The sequence below is a fragment of the Musa acuminata genome, chromosome BXJ3-11 (genome assembly GCF_036884655.1).
Source record: "Musa acuminata AAA Group cultivar baxijiao chromosome BXJ3-11, Cavendish_Baxijiao_AAA, whole genome shotgun sequence".
Lineage (NCBI taxonomy): Eukaryota > Viridiplantae > Streptophyta > Magnoliopsida > Zingiberales > Musaceae > Musa > Musa acuminata.
The window spans coordinates 25037096-25056229 of record NC_088359.1 but is presented as its reverse complement, the minus strand read 5'-3'; the positions used below and the strand labels follow the sequence as shown (position 1 = coordinate 25056229).

At 36.9% G+C, this 19134-nt stretch overlaps 2 protein-coding genes and 1 non-coding gene across 4 annotated transcripts; all 3 read left to right on the top strand.

Moving 5' to 3' along the window:
* The first annotated feature begins 360 nt into the window (after positions 1-360).
* TRNAQ-UUG (transfer RNA glutamine (anticodon UUG)) lies at positions 361-432 on the top strand. Its single transcript has one exon. It is a non-coding gene; the product is annotated as a tRNA-Gln (tRNA).
* An 83-nt stretch (positions 433-515) lies between these two features.
* On the top strand, positions 516-4196 carry LOC103973749 (BTB/POZ domain-containing protein At1g21780). The gene is made up of 4 exons (XM_009388395.3): positions 516-840; positions 922-1067; positions 3042-3157; positions 3323-4196. The coding sequence occupies exons 1-4, from the start codon at positions 707-709 to the stop codon at positions 3923-3925; spliced, it is 999 nt and encodes a 332-aa protein (XP_009386670.1). The 5' UTR covers positions 516-706; the 3' UTR covers positions 3926-4196.
* A 930-nt stretch (positions 4197-5126) lies between these two features.
* Positions 5127-17688, top strand: LOC103973748 (uncharacterized). 2 transcript variants are annotated; one of them, XM_009388393.3, is made up of 11 exons: positions 5127-5422; positions 5505-5739; positions 5855-6002; positions 6320-6424; positions 9068-9225; positions 9471-9633; positions 11586-11722; positions 12325-13012; positions 15081-15193; positions 16009-16264; positions 17239-17688. In XM_009388393.3, the coding sequence occupies exons 1-11, from the start codon at positions 5215-5217 to the stop codon at positions 17539-17541; spliced, it is 2514 nt and encodes an 837-aa protein (XP_009386668.2). In that variant the 5' UTR covers positions 5127-5214; the 3' UTR covers positions 17542-17688. The 2 variants fall into 2 exon arrangements, with proteins under 2 accessions (XP_009386668.2, XP_009386669.2); XM_009388394.3 differs by lacking the exon at positions 5127-5422 and having other exon boundaries at positions 5601-5739; positions 5844-6002.
* The last annotated feature ends 1446 nt before the right edge of the window (positions 17689-19134 follow it).

The window sequence follows — 19134 nt, the reverse complement described above, 5'->3', positions numbered from 1 at the left end:
CTTCTCCGTATCATATAATCAAAATCTATTATAATATTAAAAATTTAATTTTCTTCAGAAAAAAAAGATAAAATCACATACATCGACTTTTACATATGATATGTCATGTAATTATTGATTTATGAGATTCTCGATAAAAGATGTCTTTTCTTCCTAATATTTTTTTTGAACATAACTTTAATTTAGTCTGATTTTTAATATTCGTTTAGGAATAATCGTGGGTTGAATTTCCTTAAAATATCCATATTTCGTCGGAATTGTACTCGAATATTTTCTGTTAGGGTTTAATTTGCCCTCGTGGTAACCTTTTCTTTTAATATTAATTATATATATAAGTTTGTAAAATGAAAGACATAATTGGGTTCCATGGTGTAGTGGTTAGCACTCCAGACTTTGAATCTGGCGACCTGGGTTCGAATCCCGGTGGGACCTTTTTTTTCTAAGCTAATTTCATGATCCTTTTCTTTGTAGCAGCAATTAATGTATTATAAGATACATATGCCTAATGCTTAGTACACATATTTCCAATTTGATCACGGAAACATTTCATCTATAAAAGATGGAAGGTGATATGATCCGTTCCTTCATATAGCAGCAATTGCTTTGGGAGGAGACATATTATGACTACCACCCCAATTTGTGTTGTGTGTTGCTAAGAGTTGACGCGTCACCGACCAGCCGACGCTGGGCAGGCAAAGCAGTGGAGATGAGCGGCGGAGAGAGGAGCGCGAGCGACTCCAAGGTGGAAACCATCTCAAGGTTGGCGCAGTGGAAGATCGAGAGCTTCGGGCCCTGCACCTATCGCCGCTCCGACGCTTTCAAGATCGGCATCTGGAACTGGTTCGCTTCCTCCCTCGACCCCTCTCCTCTGCTTTCTCGATTCAACATCCTCTCTTTCTTGCATTCATGTTGGGGATTCAGGTACTTATCCGTCGAGAAGAATCGGTACGTGCACATCCGGTTATTCCCGGAGCCATCCCGCGTCTCCAAGGAGCAGCCACCCGTCGCCAAATTCGTGCTCCGTGTCTCCAGCCCTGCGCCTGGTCGCCGCCCCTGTATCTCCCCTGGTATTCCCACCTCTCTCGAGGATCTTTAATTGCCTTGTCTTTTGGTCTTAGATCGTTGGATTTCTTGGTCTAGGCGTAATTACTTGTTAAAGGTGGAATTTTTAGGACTGATGCAGGTAAATTCTTAATCTAGGTGTAAATTGGTTGATTCCTTTGCCTTTGGTTGTGCAAATTAAAATTTCGGCGTGGAAAAGGTGAGGTCACGCCATTAAAGATGTGAGTTTTTAGGTTGAGGACATGGAAAAGAGGCGAGTGCGAGATTAATTAGCTTGGTTGGACTTTGTTCCAAGGATTGGACATTCTTATCTTAGCAAAGAAGGTTGACCTTAAGCCCATGAACACTTCAGACTGATCTCCAGATCTGAATCCAAATAGATGAAGCTTTCATCTCAACTTAACGGCTTCTTGGAACAAACATGTGATTTTTTTTTTGTTGAGGGACATGGGAAAAAGGCGAGAGCAAGATTGATTAGCCTGGATGGAGTTTAATGGAAAGATTGGACACTCTCGTTTTAGCGAACAAGGGTATCTGAACCCAGGTAGGTGAAGCTGTCATCTGATTTTTGGGGGTTCTTGGATAAAACAAGGGGATATACAACAGTCTTTAACTTTTAGGAAAAGTTTCTCCAGTCAGCACTCAGGGCCTGCTGCAGAGGACGAGAATGTGTTTCAATATATGCCTTCTCTACAAGCAACCTTGAGCTGGCTGTAAGAGAATCATTTCTGTGACAGATTTCCACTTCAGGCAACCATGTTAAAGAAAATTACAGACAAGAGGAATAGATAAAGAAGCTTGCCTCTGTTGCTTTCTTTCTTTGCTTCTCCCTTTCCTCTGTCTATTCCTGGCTCACCTCTTTATCCTTTTTTTAAAAATTGTGTTCCTCTTGGAGTTGTGGGATCTGAGTTTACTTCATCGAGTACGTAAAAGGATTTTGAATACTGATACAATACACATAAAATCCTACAGGTAATCATTCAAAACTTGCAGTAATGAGGTTCTGGGCTGTGCTTTCATTGTGAGGCTAAATGCGAATCATAATATCTATTATATTCAGATATCTATATTCACTATGTTGGCAAAAGCCAATAATTCTGGCCAGGCCCTCATGTAAAGAGACTAAGGACCTTAAAGTCCTTCCACATATTAATGTACAAATGACATGATTCATAATTAGAAATGGGAAATAAATGTATTGATGGATCATATGGAAAGAGAAATTAGGACACAGAGCTTTTGCTATACGTTACAAAGTAGTACTCATACACAAACAATCTGTAGGATCCGTTCTTACCAATATCAAATTGTTTTGTCAAATTAAATTTCATGGTCACTACGTCTAGAATCCATTTCCACCCTGCTTGTTCTAATCCCTTGATCAGGCGATTTATCTCATGTACCTTATGTTTGGACTGAGGGTTGTCATTCCAATGACACACCTTCTGCTGGCCTGTGAATGGCCAGTATGTTTGTATATTATTCCCCACCATTGTGCAGACATAGGCATTCAAGTGTGACAAAGTAAATGGAGAGAGAGAGGAAGAAGCTAACTTTATGATCTTCGCTGTTATGAAGTTTCCATTTCCACCTTGGATTTGTTTTCCACCTCTGCAAAACTTTAGAAAGAAGGTCAAGCGGCCTCTAATTGAATTTTGCATGTGACCCAGACAGGCTTTTGCTAGATACATGGTTGAACCATTCGATATAAATAACTATGCCAATTAATCGTTCGCCACAAAAAAAAAAATCAAGCAGACTCAGTGTCTGAAACAGTTGCTGAATGGAATATACTAGGGGTAGACCCTGTACATGAGGATGAACCATGGTCTGGACCTGTTTTTCAGGTTAGTTTATGTTACATTTTTAGTTATAATTTTCTTTTGTAAAATCTTCTGCTTTGTACATGTAACAAAATTAGGATTGTTTTCCTGGTTTTGCATCTTTCAACATCCACTGACTGATTAACTTGAATGCAGTTAATGAGAAGCTGATCCGGAGCAGTGAAGATTTTGCTTGGGCCATTGATTCTAACTTTCTTGGGCGTTTTACAATTGATGTAGAGTTTCTGGACTTGAAGATACATCCCCTGGATGTAAGTGTTCTGAGTTGCAGATTTTGTGGGTTTTTGAACCTTTATCAGCTGTGGTTATATATTTTCTTTTATATTTTTGGAGAACAAAAGGACACTTACATGAAAACTTTTTGAGAATTGAACTAAAAATTTTTTCTTAAACAGTAGATTTATTTCCAATTACAGGGTGGTGAAGCTTGTTCAATATGGCCTAATGAAGGGATGTTGCAGTCTCTTTCAAGCAAAAGCACTTTGCGATGCCTCTCTCGTATGCTTGAAGATGGTATTCATGCAGATGTTACCATCAAAACATCTGATGGTGTGCTGAAGGCCCACAAGGCTGTGCTTGCTTCAAGCTCTCCCGTTTTCGAAAGCATGTTCCTGCACGATCTCAAGGAAAAGGAGTCCTCCACAATCAAGATAGAGGACATGTCACTAGATTCATGCTCAGCTCTTCTTGGTTACATATATGGGACAATTAAACAGGAAGACTTCTGGAAGCATCGCCTCGCATTGCTTGGTGCAGCGAACAAGTATGATATTGCTGACCTCAAGGACTGCTGTGAGGAAAGTCTTCTGGCGGACATCAATTCCAGCAATGTCCTTGAAAGGCTCCATGAAGCATGGCTGTATCAGCTCAACGAACTAAAAAAAGGGTGTTTGATGTACTTGTTTGATTTTGGTAAGATATATGATGTGAGGGATGAAATGAATAACTTCTTTCGCCATGCTGATAGAGAGCTGCTTTTGGAGGTGTTCCAAGAAGTCCTGACAGTTTGGAAGCCTTAATAACATGTCGTGGTGAGATCGTCAACTCGTTGGAATTTTCCAGGACTCTGATATCGCCTTGCTATGGTAGAGGATTTTTCTAAAGTCATTTAAAGTATGTTTTTTGATTGTCCAATAGGTGGTTTTGTAAATTCATATATGCTTTTCCTTGCATGGTTTGCGATGGTGGTTACCATGTAACTGGGTTGTGGTGCTTTGTATGTGTTAATTGTCCTTTTCGTTGTAATGAATTCTGGTTCTATGTGAGAATATTGTTATTATTGTTCGCTAAGCATGACATTGTTAATTACAGAATGTTAATTGGTAAAATGGATCATTATAACTGGAGGGATTTCTCTTGGTTGTGGGTTAATGCAAATGGAAATCAATCATGTGGAATGAGGACAGCATGTGTTATCAAATGCTGAATGGTTTGAGTACATATGCCTTATTAGTAGGAGTTAAGCCCCACATTCCATATTGAATGTTGGGAACCTGGTTTAAGCAAATGATGAACTCAGGGAAAATCTCCTGGGAGTGATATTCTTTTATGAAATTATTCTGGAATCATTCAGAATTATCTTGAGAAACTGTCAAAAATATAAAACTTTCTCTTTTCCTACTCTGCTCTATTCTGTGTAACATTCATTATATCCAAAAATATATCAAAACTCTTGTCTTATATATCTTTGCTACATATTTCATACAATACCTTGAAGATCATTCGGCAATAAAAAAGAAATAAACATAAGTTTAAACCATAGTTAAAAAATTATTTTAATTTTACAGCAATTTAATTATTAAAAACCACATATATCATAATTTATAAGTATATTTATAAATTATAAAATAATTAGATGATTCGTTTCATAGATATATCAAGTATAAATGAGCTCTACTCGTGAGTTAACAAACGAGCTCATTGATAAATTTATGAATTTGTAAAGATATAATATATGATATTAATGATTTTATTAGTGAAATCATATTATCCTGACTGTCTCATTTACAAAAAAAAAAAGAAAAAGAAAAAAATTAATTTGAAGAAAGTTATAAAACATTAGTCTCTAATACCACAAGTTATGTATTTAAAGTCCTATTTAAGGTCTAAAACAAAAAAAAAAGACATACATATTTTTTATTTCCCTATTTTAAGCACGTGTAAACTGTATCAATTTAATCTTTAATTAATTAAACATAAAAATAAATATTAATTCCTCGAGCACGAGATCGGTCTCCGTCGACTCCGATCTCTCCTTATCGTAAATTGTGTTCAGCGGCTTCGCAACCAACCCCAGCATCGCCGAAGCATGCTCCGCCAGTTCTCCGTCCTTCCGCCGCCGCCGCTGCCCTCTCGCTCTCCTCCGCTCCGCCCCGCTCCTCGGCTCCTGCTCCCCTCCGATGGCTGCTCGTTGAACCTCCTCCACTCTCGCCGCCGCCGCCGCCGCCGCCGCCCGCTTGTGATTGTCCTCGGTTCCGGTGGCGGCGACCGGTGGAAGCTCACCGATCTCGATCCAAGTATGTGGTCCTCTTCGGAACCCTAAAGTCGACGCTTCGTTTCGGGTTTGCTGATCTGTTCTTTCGGTTTGCTTCTTGATAGATGCGGTGCAGGATAGGCTCCGATCGTGGCTTGTCAAAGCGCGGACGCTGCTCACCGAGGTAGCGACGCCCATCGTGAAGCCCGGGCAGGGGCGGAAGCCTGCCACCGCGCGGGAGCTGGAGAACATGGCCGTCGAGGAGGAGGTCTTCGTGGCCTCTGAGATGACAGTGGATCGGAGGACGACGAACGGCTTTCTTTCGTTCGCCGCCGCCGTCTCCATCGAACAATTCGCTAGGTGAGCCGGAAGCCTTCAGCTTGATCTTTCAAGATGTTGATGTGGTGTCGTGGTGGTGGTGGTTTTTAGGTCTCATCGCTGAATTATGCTCTGATTTGTGCAAGGTTTGGTACAGGATGAACGGTCTGACGGGGCGGAAGATGCAGAAGATATTTGAAGCGCTCGCCCCGGAGACCATTCGGACTGATGCTAGGAGCCTGGTGGAGTATTGCTGCTTTAGGTACCTCTCGAGAGACAGCTCTGATATCCACCCTAGCTTAAAGGTCTGTGGGTATATAGTCCTCTCCCTCCTTGCAATGATTGGGTGAATTAAAATCGACTTCTTTTCTTAAGCTTTCCCGTTCCCTTTAATAGTTTATAGTAGCTTATTAGTCTAATGCCCAGACTGAACTGGCTAATATTTATAAATGGTAATTTTCCTACCGAAACGGAACCAGCTTCTTTTTGAAGGCATTGGTTGACATTAATCACCATTTCAGGAGTTCTCTAATGTTTCTGGCAACCGTTTTTTAGCTGATATCCAACTTTGTGTCTATTATTCATGTTAGTTACTTTTCAAATCTTGATTGGTGAACTGCAGGAGCATGCATTTCAGAGGCTTATTTTTGTGACTATGCTCGCTTGGGAGCAGCCATATGCCAGGGATGGCGGATCACAATTTTTGCAGGATACTTCTTCTTTTCAGGTTTGTTTTGTCAACTACTGCATGTTTAAATCATTTCTTTTAATCTTTCTGACATGCAAAATGCTGGGTAATTGCAGCATCTGAGCACCAGTAGACTTGCTCAAAACCTGCTTCCTTAGTAGCAAGAAACAACTCTTTTATTATTTAACCGTAAGAAAGTCCTACCTGTGGAAATGGAGGATCATCATATATTATTACTTTGCTTCTTTGTTATATCACCTAAATTTCTAATGGTCAACATTGTTGTATTGCTTCTTTAACTTAAAATTATCTAACTAAATTCTTCCTGAATCCTGTATGTTTTCACATTTGATTAGCCTAACACTTTCATGAATACTAATTTTGGCCTTAAACAAGTCCATTTGAAAAATCAAAACAAGAATTACTTACTATAAGGTCTGCTGTTCATAAGATGAATGAAGTAGTTTTGCCGTCTGAATAAGATGCATGCTTATTCTACATGCTACTTTCTTATCTGGCTTGGAGTACTTTGTACTTTTATGTTATGTTTTACAGAGGTTTAAAAATGACCAAGGCAACAGAGAAGTCCTTTTTTAATGTACTCTATATTGCTTTTAATTTATTAATTTAAATGTTTGGTCTGATGTTTGCTTATACAATAAAGGGCTGAATGATCCATCCTTCTTAACAAAGGCCGGATCCCTCGCTTCAGTTCACAAACTGTATATTCCTTTGTATGTCCTTTAATACAATTCATTTCAATTTTGCGGCCGAAATGAAATTTGACAGAAAAGGATGCATGTATATTTTGTAACCTTTTCCTTTAGGTCTTCAGGATGGTATCACACTCAAGGAAATCGTGCAAATTTTTTAACTAGTAATTAAATTTGAGTTTTTACAATTTTCTTACATTTAATTCATAGGATTGGGATTGGCCAAAACAAAGAGCAGAAACTTGTAAAGAAAGATGAAAGGTTAGATATGGTAGAGTTAATTATAAACGTAGTAAAATACTTATTTAATGCATCGTTCATTTATAATAAAATACTTATTCAACACATTCTTATTTAATACATTGTTCTCAACTGATCTTTCTTTCTGAATTATCTTGTGGAAAAAATTTCTATTTTCATGCTTGTCATTCAGTGTATGCTGGGATATAGCTTGAGCTGAGTTTTGCTAAAAGTTTGTGTGTATGCTGGAATATCAACTAGATTATCAGCATTTTTATGATACTTTTGCAATAAGTTTATTTAGAAAATTGTGTACAAATTTGTTGTTTTTTTATTCTCTAGAACCCTGGATAAGAAATCCCTCTCTTTGCGTATGTCACAGGATTGCAATGTTTATAAAAGCGCTAGGTGCGTGCCTAGCACCTGCTCAAGCGAAGCAAGACACTCCAAAATATTAAAATTTTAAAAATATATATTACAATTGATAAATATGATCATAAGATAAAAATGCTACATCAAATTGAAATTATACAAAGTACTAAATTATCTATGCAATGTATTTATATTAATGTGATATATGTGGCTAAACATAAATATGCTAAACAAGTTTAATTGATGGAAACCTATGCTAAAAGATTTCTAACCAATACTAAATAGTTCTAAAAAGAGAACCGAGAAGAGGTCTAACCGGTGACTATAAAAGAAGGTGGGGAAGGAGAGGGCAGCGGAGGAAGCTGCGGACAAATGAGGCGGCAACAGATGAAGGTGGCAGTGGCAAATGAAACTACAGACTAAGGCAGCGGTGTCGGATGGAGCTACGAACAAAGGTGACGGCGGCGGATGTAGGGTTTCACTTCGAAGACAAACTGCATCGCGCGCGTGCGCTTGGGGGTGGGTGGAGAGGGGGAGGGGGGGGACAAGTTTTGAGTTAGGGCACATTAGTTGGTTCGATTGAACCAACTTACTGGCTCAATCAAACCAGGCACGAACCCTGACTTATCTTCACTGGGGCACTCGTCCAAGGCACTTGACGTCTCGACGATGCTTCATCGAAATGCCTCACTCAGAGGTTTTGCAAGGTGCTTGGGCAAGCCATGGATTACTTACCAGCAGCCTTGCTTCTCTGTCCTCTCCTTTTTTGTTCCCTCTCTTTCTTCCTCTTCCTCTATCTTTTCTTCCCCAAAGCCATCACATCCAGAGGCAGCAACAACAATAGTGTCTGCAGAAATGACAAGTTCAATGATTCATCGGCATACAATAAGTTTTCCCATCCTTGTCGTCTTCTCCCATGATGCATACATGTGTATGATGCGTACATGTGTAAGCCGTTGACAGTGGCACTTTCTATTCTGGTCCATCCTTGTCCATGTTACCCCTCCCTTCCAGCAGATTGCCAACACAATGAATTGGCTAGAAATCCAGCTATGGGATGATAAGAAACAATATATTATTAGTCATGCTAATATAATTAGTCTTATATATTGTTCATGCTAAAATTTATTTATGATAGGAAACTTGCAAAAGACAGATCTGTGGATAATTCATGCATGACCATTGGGGCTACTGGATTATATATGAGGAAATTTTGGAGACAATTTTATACTGGATGTTTAGCAAGTTGAAATTTTAACTTGGTCTACTGTAAATTTAGACATGAAAATTTGTTCAGCTGAAATATTTTCAAGTCAAGAATCAATCTTCTCTCTAAAGATTGGTAATTTTTAAATAGGGCCAATTAGTTGGAGAAGATGCTTTTGTTCGAATAGCTCCAGCTGTTGCAGGTGTGTCTGATGTATCAACAGCACATTCTCTCTTTAAGGCTCTGGCTGGAGATGAACAAGGGATTTCTTTGAGCTTGTGGACTACATACCTTGCCGAACTTCTGAAGTAAGTTTCGCCCCAGTTATTTGTGCTTTACATTTGTTTACGACTACATGCTTTGTCCCTTGTTTTCTTTAGATGTTTATTATTCTTTGCAATGAATATTTATGAAGTAGACAATTAATTGTTCTCATTGCTGGTTGAAACTTATATCCTTTTATCTTCATGTTTCACTTGATCTGAAATTGGGGTTTATACATTTGCAATTCTTTCTTGTTTGAAAACTTGCTCACAACTTGTTTTTGGTATAGGGTACATCAGGGAAGACAATCATATGAAAATGGAGATTTCGTGTTGCCATATGAGCAACTTCTATGCATAGGTTCAAGCAGGAAGCGGCCTGTCTTAAAATGGGAGAATAACATTGCATGGCCTGGAAATTTGACTTTGACAAATAAAGCGTTATATTTTGAGGTAAAACAGCTATTATGTCTTGATGAATTCATCAATTCAATACATTCTTTCTCTGCCTCTCCTGCCTGAAGGTTTTCCTGTGCTGATCCTGTTTTCTTTTTCTTCATTGGAAAGCTTGTGTGAAATTGCATCATGCTGCTGTATCTTTGGATTTTATTACCATAATAAAAGCTTGTGAAAAGATTCAACTCTTAAGTATGTGTGTTATGATTTATATACAGGTAATTAAACATACAACTAAGGAGAAGGAAATAACTTAAGCTTGTAGCATATGTCCATTTGATAATATATTACTGTAATTTGGTGTGGCATGACATCAACTTTGTGAACTAGAAAGGTGAATTCTCACAGGGATAAAACACAAAAAGATAAAAAAAAAGTCTATAGTTTCCTTCTTAAATAAAAATCACTAAGTTTTGATGCCTCATCTCATACCCTAAGGGCAAGTCATAACATTATGGAACTCTATGTATTCCTTTAATATCACCATTAACTAAATACATGATTTATTTTTTGGATAATGGGGAACAGCATTATTTGCCTACATATAGAAGATAGCATGCATCATATACATGACAAGCATGATCAGAAGGTGAAGCTCTGTTGCGAATGTGAAGTTTGACCAAAAGGCTCTGCTTTAATCCACAGCAAACTTTATGCTAGATCTTATAGGAACATTTAGTTTTCTGACTTAATTATACTGAGTATGCCAATATTTAAATCTGTTTGTGATCGTAATATCTGTTGATTTTCTGCTTTCTCTCCATGTTGATCCTTACTAATGGATCAATTTTTCTAAATATTGTTCTCTATCTTCTTTTCCAATGGTAATTGTTGTTACGTTATCTCATCCATTTCTGTCTAATGACTTATTCTTAATTTACTGTGATTAATGAGCTATTTTCCTGTTATATCACTATTATATTGATGTTGTAATATGCTTGGCTATGGTTCAGAGTGCTTTTAATTAACTTTGGTAATTATGAAAAATTGTCCAAGTGTTCATAATCTAGTGTTTCTGTTGCCATCGATGAACTTACTGCTAATCATTATTAGAAAAGATCATAACTATGAAATTCATTAGCACAATTTGGATAAATAAACCAATACTCCTAATGATGATTATGCCTTTGATTTCTGCTTGGATAAGTAACATGGAGTAAGAATCATCATATACGGTTACCACTATTTATTGTTACTATTGTGCAGACACATGGTCTGGGCAGGACAATTAAACAAAAAAATGATCCAACACCAACAAAAGGCTAAGAAGCGCTCTGTGGTTATATCTAGCATTTCTATCGATTTTGAACAAAAACATAGAAATATAAAATACCATCAAAGGTGCATCTCCAGTAAAAATAAGAAAGTAAAAGCAAGATAGAAATAGAAGAGCTTTTACCTGCCATTGGCCTCCTCCCTGACGGTTCTCAAGTGGTTAACTGCTCAGTGGGTAGCTGGTCCTTGACAGCTGCAAGGATAAGCAGGATGAAGCATGTCTACTCAATATGTATGCTTCATAACGAGAAGGGGGCTTTGTTGGAAATCTGGAACTCTTGCTGATTAAGGATTGTAGGTGGTTCCAACTTCCAATACACGATTTAGATCAAGAATTGCTGAAGCATTTATCTTATATGCCAGACTCCTCAATGCTTACATGGGTGACATTAGGCTGCATGTAGTAACCAAGTTTTCCTTACAAGTTAAGATAAACTTTTATGTATAAACTACAATTGAGGTGCAGTTTCTTATTTCAACTCTTTTGATTGTGCAAGCCTTGTGTACCCCAGTAGTCTTTTTATTCATCAAACATCTAATAGCTCAGATATCTTGAATTTAACAACCTTAACGTTAGCATACATAATGTTATTTTCTCACTTGTCATTTCATCCAGTTAATTTCCTATAAAGATATTAGCCCAACTGTTTTCCCCATTGCATTGATATTGGCAGGCCATTGGACTGACAGGTACTAAAAAGTCAGTGAGACTGGATCTCACATGTCATGGTTCACGGATTGAGAAAACAAAAGTTGGACCATTTGCATCCAAACTTTTTGATTCTGCTGTATCTGTTTCTTCCGGTTTGAAGTGAGTATGCTTTTCTATGCTTATGCATCTTTAATTCTTTATCCACCAAGCATCTCATATGCAACTGTATATGGATCATACATTAAGGTAATCATAAGCATAAGACCGCACTTTATGAGTTGAAAATGGTGCAGAGACTTATACTGCATGAATATGCAAGATCCTGTAAGTTGAGGAATGTAGTATAGATATTTGTGTTAGTTTTGCATTGAAGTCTGGTTCTGGTGTGGATGATAATGAATATGAATGAACATAATCAATAATATGATTTTCACAATTCTCAATTATCATATAGCTAAATCTTTGTTTCTACAGTGAATCATTGGCTTGATTCCTTAGAGGTTGTGCTATAGTTTTCCTTGTTTATAGTAATTCTTTTCCTCATTAGAAATGAGAAGGTTAGGGGGTGGTCCATGTGGATATTTCCCACCCTTTGGGAGCTGTTGCGTATCACATTTATTCAAGATTCATTTGAGAGCTTGTAATTTATGATATTCCAATTTGTTCTTATTTTTTAAATGGATCCTGTAATATACAGTAATTGCATTATTGTACAAGTACCAGATATTTTTGTGGATCTGACACTCCCTGTTATTGATCAGCTCTGAAACTTGGATCCTGGAATTTGTTGATTTTGGTGGTGAAATGAGACGAGATGTTTGGCATGCTTTTATACGTGAGATTATTTCGTTATATGAGTTTCTACGTGAATATGGACCAGATGATGATGATCCATCAATCCATGATGTATATGGTGCTCATAAAGGAAAGAGAAGAGCTATTAGAAGTGCAGCAAACAATATTGCAAGGCTACAATGCCTTCAGTTCATTAGGAAATTGTCAGAGGATCCAGCTAAACTGGTTCAATTCTCATATTTACGGAATATACCTTATGGTGATGTTGTTTTCCAAACTTTAGCTGTAAGTTTTTGGGGTGGGCCACTTGTAACAAAATTTAAGCATACAAATAATCTACCAGTTCAGCGGATGAAATCTGTTGAAGACCTTTCTGGTAGCAATGTTCACTTGATTGACATAGATGGTAGTGTGTACTTGCGGAAGTGGATGAAATCTCCAAGTTGGTCATCTAGCTCATCAGTCACCTTCTGGAAGAATTCTTTGGTTAAACATGGGATTGTATTGGCTAAAAACCTAGTTGTAGCTGATTTGAGTCTCGTAGAAAGGGCAGCATTGACATGCAAAGAGAAGAGCCGAATAGTGGAGAAGACTCAAGCAACAATTGATGCTGCTATGATTAAAGGAATCCCAAGCAATATTGATCTTTTCAAGGTATTAGTTTCTCACTCCACAAACTCCTTAGTGGTGTTATTGATAGACCACTTGCTGCATACTGTGCTGGCTAAACTTTTATCATGCACTATATGCTATGTTGCAAAATTACGGGCATGGAGAAACTTAAGTGAGCATGTATAATTTATGTGAGGATCAGAATTTCATCTTATCCTGAAGATGTACCAAATACATTAAGAGATTCTGTAGTAATGTATTTTAAAATACTTAATTTCATCTAGTAGCTCGTATCTAACAAGTATTATCTCCAAATCTTGATTGATGCCCAAGTAAATACTGCATATTAAAGTAGCATACATTACATATCATTCACATTTGTTTTGCTTTTTCAATTTATTTTACAATCTTGTAGTTTCTTTTATTTTCTCCAAAGTTCTTTAGTCTAATCACAGTTAACATTGGTAGATGAACCATGTAAGCTAGTTGAGATTACATAACTTGGCTAGTTAGTATTATGTCCTGTTAGTAATAAACATAATTTTTAGAATTGTCGTGACAACCAAGCTTTGGGTCACTCTGTTACTGGTTGGACCACTGGGTTACTTGGTCAGACCACTTGCTTATTAAATATATCTATAAAAACTATTTTTAATTTTTTAATTTTTAAAATTTTCTCCTTTCTTCTTCTTTTCTCCTCATCTCTTTTCCCTTCTTCCTTCCTATACTCCATGCTCTTTTTCTTCTCCTTCCTTATCTGTCTCTCTCCTCCCCCTCCACCGCCCCCCCAAACCACCACCCCTACCCCTCTTCTTCTTTTTTACCCTTCCCTTTCTCCTTTCCTGCTCTTTTTTTTTTCTTATTTCTACTCTTCTCCTCCTCTTGTGCATGAGAACAAGACATCCATGGGAGACTGTTCAGGCTGATTACTCAATTTGTTAACTAATGGTGATCAGTGAATGCAATTTCATCTGGACTGGTACATGCTGGCCAGTATTTACTGGTCCAGACCTAAACCGACATACAAACCATCCTAATTCTAGGTGGTCCAGGCCTGGACCAGGTGGTAAGCCCTTTTTCTATTCTTTTTAACCCTATGCCTGTGGACTTGCATCTCGTATGCTGCTCGCCGTCCTTGACCTATTGGTGGCACTCCTCTCCTATTCATCCTTTATCGCTGCCTCCTCATCTTCCTCCATCGCTGCCACTACCTCCTCTCATCATCCAGCACCTCCTCCTACCTACCTCTTCTTCTTTGCCACCACCTCCCTCTTCTTTGTAGCCTCCTCTCCTTTTTACTTAGTGCTGAAATTGTACTCGTTAATGGTGATATTATTTAAATACTCCTAATTTAATTTAATTTGATTTAAAGAACAAGGGTATTATTGACTTTGGAGTATATTAAAATCTAGCCAGTTTTGCCAGTTCATTAAAGATGCATATTGTGTAACTCTCATACATTTCAATTTTTCAGAAACTTCTACTTATGATCCTAGGGCACTACTGTGAGAAGTTGTCCAGAACCTCAGTGACCAATTGATACACCCACTTCCATGACATTTTCTTGCAGAGTATCACTTCCATGTATCTGCACCCACCATTTTTCTCACCAATGCCTACTTGAGGTTAACCATGTTGATAACCATGTTGATAAAGTATTACATACTTGAGGTTAACCATATTGTGTAACTCTCATACATTTCAAATTTTCAGAAACTTCTACTTATGATCCTAGGGCACTACTGTGAGAAGTTGTCCAGAACCTCAGTGACCAATTGATACACCCACTTCCATGACATTTTCTTGCAGAGTATCACTTCCATGTATCTGCACCCACCATTTTTCTCACCAATGCCTACTTGAGGTTAACCATGTTGATAAAGTATTACATACCTGATGTTTCCTCTTATGGTTTATTTGTTGCTTCTGTCAATTGTCATTCAGTTGTGTTTTCTCTTCCATTCTCTGTTATCATCATACTCCAATAACATGGGAAATAAATTGTTGAGCTGACTACAACAACTTTGTTGAAGTTAAAATATGTCACTTATTTCCTATGTTGTATGCTTCTTTTAGTTGAATAACTTGTTCCATTTTTCTGGATCCTCAGGAGCTAATGCTTCCTTTGGTAGTCGTTGCCCAGAAATTTGACAAACTTAGGCGTTGGGAGAAGCCACGTGTGACTATATCTTTCCTTGTTTTTGCCTATACCATCATTTTCACGTAAGCGTTGTCAGTTTCATTTATTCTGAATGCTTGGAAATATATGTTGTTTTTGCTGCTGAATGTTTACTGATAGGATCACCAAAAAAACAAGTTCTGCTTGAGTGCAAGCCCAGGCTGTCTCTGAACATGCCTTCCTATGCATAGGCATTTTAATTGTCTTTAGTATAGTCTACCTGTAAATTCCTACAGCAAAAAGTTTGGGCAAATCATCTATATGCTTTCAATTTCTATTACTTTTTTCTTTGTGAATGCTTTTGTCAGCATCTTGATCTTTTTGCACTCTGATATTTCTGTCCTTCCCTAAATGGTGGTCTAGTGCAGGATCCGATCAATGCCGGATCTAGGGAAGTTGAACATGTCCAAGCTTACCTCTCAGACAGGGAAGCTACTTCTATGAATTGAACATTAGCATTCATATCGTAAAATAGCGACCTTATCTGATGCCAAAGCTTGCCCTCCTATCATGTTTTAATCACATACATGATTTATGCACTGTAGCATACACAATATGTTGAGAAGAATGCAGTTTGTTTGTTTCTTTTTCTTTGGCTTTTTTTTGTTGCCATTGATTAATTAATGTTAATAAAGATTGTAAGTAATTCCACTCTAAGAAATGTTTCAACTTGTTTCTTTTTAAAAATTATATCAACATTTACTGGCACAATTCAAGGTATATTTTGAATTATTTCCTGTTATATGATTCACTAATATGTTTGGGAAGAAGTTTACAATGTCTGATTGCTTGGCCATGTCTGTTGCCCTTCCTTTCAAAAAACTACTCTAATGACCACTTCTGTTGTCCTTCCTTTCAGAAATCTACTCTCATATGTACTCCCAGCAACACTAATAGTTATGGCTACCACCATGCTATTACTGAAGGGTCTCAAAGAACAAGGTCGTTTGGGGAGATTTTTTGGTAGAGTTGTAATACGTGATCAACCACCCTCAAACACAATCCAGAAGATTATTGCTCTTAAAGAGGCCATGGCATACGTGGAGAATTATCTTCAGAACATAAATGTTATTCTCTTGAAGATTAGAACTATTATGCTATCAGTTCAACCTGAGGTATGCTAAGGCAGCTTTCATTATTTTTCCTAATGTGATTTGAAGAAGCTCTACAATATTCTTCTTGCACTAGACATGTTTATCGATTTAATTCTAAATTGGGTTCTAGTACTACAAAATTCAAGCTTGTTCAGTAATTTGTGTATTATCTACCATTGAAAACTTCCTATTTAACTGCCACTCATATAACATATCAATGAAGAGCATAGTCAATTAAGAAAAATGCAGTTGTATATATGATGTGTTTGGTATCAATTTTGGTATTTTCTTTAGGACACATCATATTTGTATTCTTAAATTTAAATTTCTTCATTGTTAATCCATATGCTAACACTAGGTCATCAAACACATGATAGAATTTCTAATGCAGTTTAAAATGTTTGTTTGTTCCTTGCTCCATAAGTTATTTGAGGGAACCAATTTTTCACCTCAAAAACCCTTTCAAGTGCACTTTGCTGAGTATGTAATCAAGTAATTGCTGCAGACAATGTTGACTAAATTTTATGCTTTAGTGACATCCCATGAGTATATCCAACTTATAGGTTACAGCACTAGATGGACTGCCCTGTGGATGATCAGAAATCTATGTTTCATAACAGATACTGCTGATGGATTTCAGCATCTTATATGTGATTCGAGTCTTTAGAATACTCCTATGCATCTTAAATACAACTGAACTAGCTACCATCTGCATAATACCTTGAGCAAAATTTCATCTTTGAAACCTAAAATGGAGTAGATTTCTTGATACTTCTCAAGCATTTGATCAGCAAATTTGATTTGTTTCTAATGTGTAGAAAACTCCACCTTTCACGCCCAGCTGATGAACTAATTGCATGTTACCTTAAGCAAATTTTCCATTTTTGAACCTTAAAATTGATAAGATTCTTAATATATTTCTAACACATATCTGCTTAGTGATTGCTACAAAAACTTAATTTTGACATTAATGGATCTATTTGGGTTTCTTGCAGGTAACATTTGAAGTTGCCGTCGTGCTACTTGGTTCCGCAATCAGTCTCCTTGTGATTCCTTTCAAGTATATTCTTGCTTTCATTATCTTTGATCTTTTCACTCGTGAGCTACAATTCCGAAGGGAAATGGTGATGAAATTTGTGAGCTTTCTAAGGGAACGGTGGGCAGGCATCCATGCTGCCCCTGTGGTAGTATTACCATACGAGAGCCCTGAAACTGTCACGGAAGGAGTCAACACAACCAATCCAGATCGCATAAAGTCTGGGAGAATATTAGGAAATGGGAGTGCAGCGAAGTCATAGCATACAGATACATGAAATGTAAAATGAAATACCGTTGTTTGTATATTATAATTAACAGGCATTCATTAAGGATGTGCAAACTTTATTCTGTAAATGCATGCAACTCTTCAATTTTTAAAGATGTATAGAATCATATTTTTTTTGTCCCTTCCCAGTAGAATCAGGATAAGTTGGTTCTATTTCCATGGGATATTAACGTGCAACAGCCTCATGCAGTGGGTATAATTCAAGTTTAAATTCGGTATTGAAACATATAATTCAATATCGGTACGAAATGTCATTTATTTTTGAACATTTTTTACATAGTTTATTCAATGATATCGGATGGTATAAGTCAGTATATTGATGAGTTGCAGAAATTGATATCAGGTTGAGATTTAGAACTTTGAATAACTATCTATTTCTTCCTTGGTTTCTTCACATTGTCTCCTTGATCAGCACATGTTTAGATTTTTCGAATTTTTTTTATTCAAGATATTCTTTTTAATCATAAACCTTCAGTGCATCAACACAATGTGTTGAATCAAAAAGTTTCTATTATACATTATCGAGATTTACTACCTTAAGTTTTCTTGTAGGAGAACGAATAGATTTGACTTGTCTCCATTTTAGAATTCACATCTTTGAATGACACCACATCTTTGAATCACATGTTAATAGAATTCCCAACTAAAATAGGAATAGGAAAATAAAAAACATCCTAAGAAGACTCTTGATGCTACTTGACATAGGTCGGTCTCTCTCTCCATTTGAAAGCAACAATGTCAGTCTAATAGTTTGATCCCATAATGAATCAAAACTTCACCCTTTAAATCTAGAGGTAAATGAGCTACTTAAAAAATAGTTCCTCTTACCCAAACTTGATCTGATTCTACTATCAACAAAATTAGTGCAACCAACCGTTGGATAGAGCAAAAGGGTCAAACTCATCAAATTCCTAAGGATTAATGTCGAGATCTTGGTTACCAAAAGATATGTCAGGAATTGACCCGATAGTGGAAAACATCATCTCTATATCAGGTTGAACTCCTAACGTTAGATACCATAAAGATTTGTATTAGATTGGTTATAGACTATCAAAGAAAAAGGTAGAAAAATCATTAAAGATGTGTCAAACATTATAATGGTTAAAAAACCTAATAACAAATTGAGAATGTGTGTTAATGATATTGATTTAAATAGTATCTATTTGAAGGATAATTACCCACTGCCTCGAATAGGCTGGCTAACTGATGCCAATTTAGGCTAAATAGTTCAATCTCATGAATACCTTTTTCACGTATAATTACTTGAATGATTTTTAAAGACTAAGAGAACACATTACTCGAATGAATTTTAAAGACCAAGAGAACACATCATTCATCACGAACAAGAAAGTCATGCCCTTTGGATTAAGAATCATTTGTACCACACACTACATAATTTTGAACATAATATTTAGTTACAAATCAGATGAAATATGAAAGCCTATGTGGACAACATATTATATAGAGTATGGCAACCGATTTATATCTAGTTGGCCTAGTTGAAACTTTTGTATACCTTAAAAAATTTAAGATATAATTAAATCTGACTAAGTATATATTTAGTATC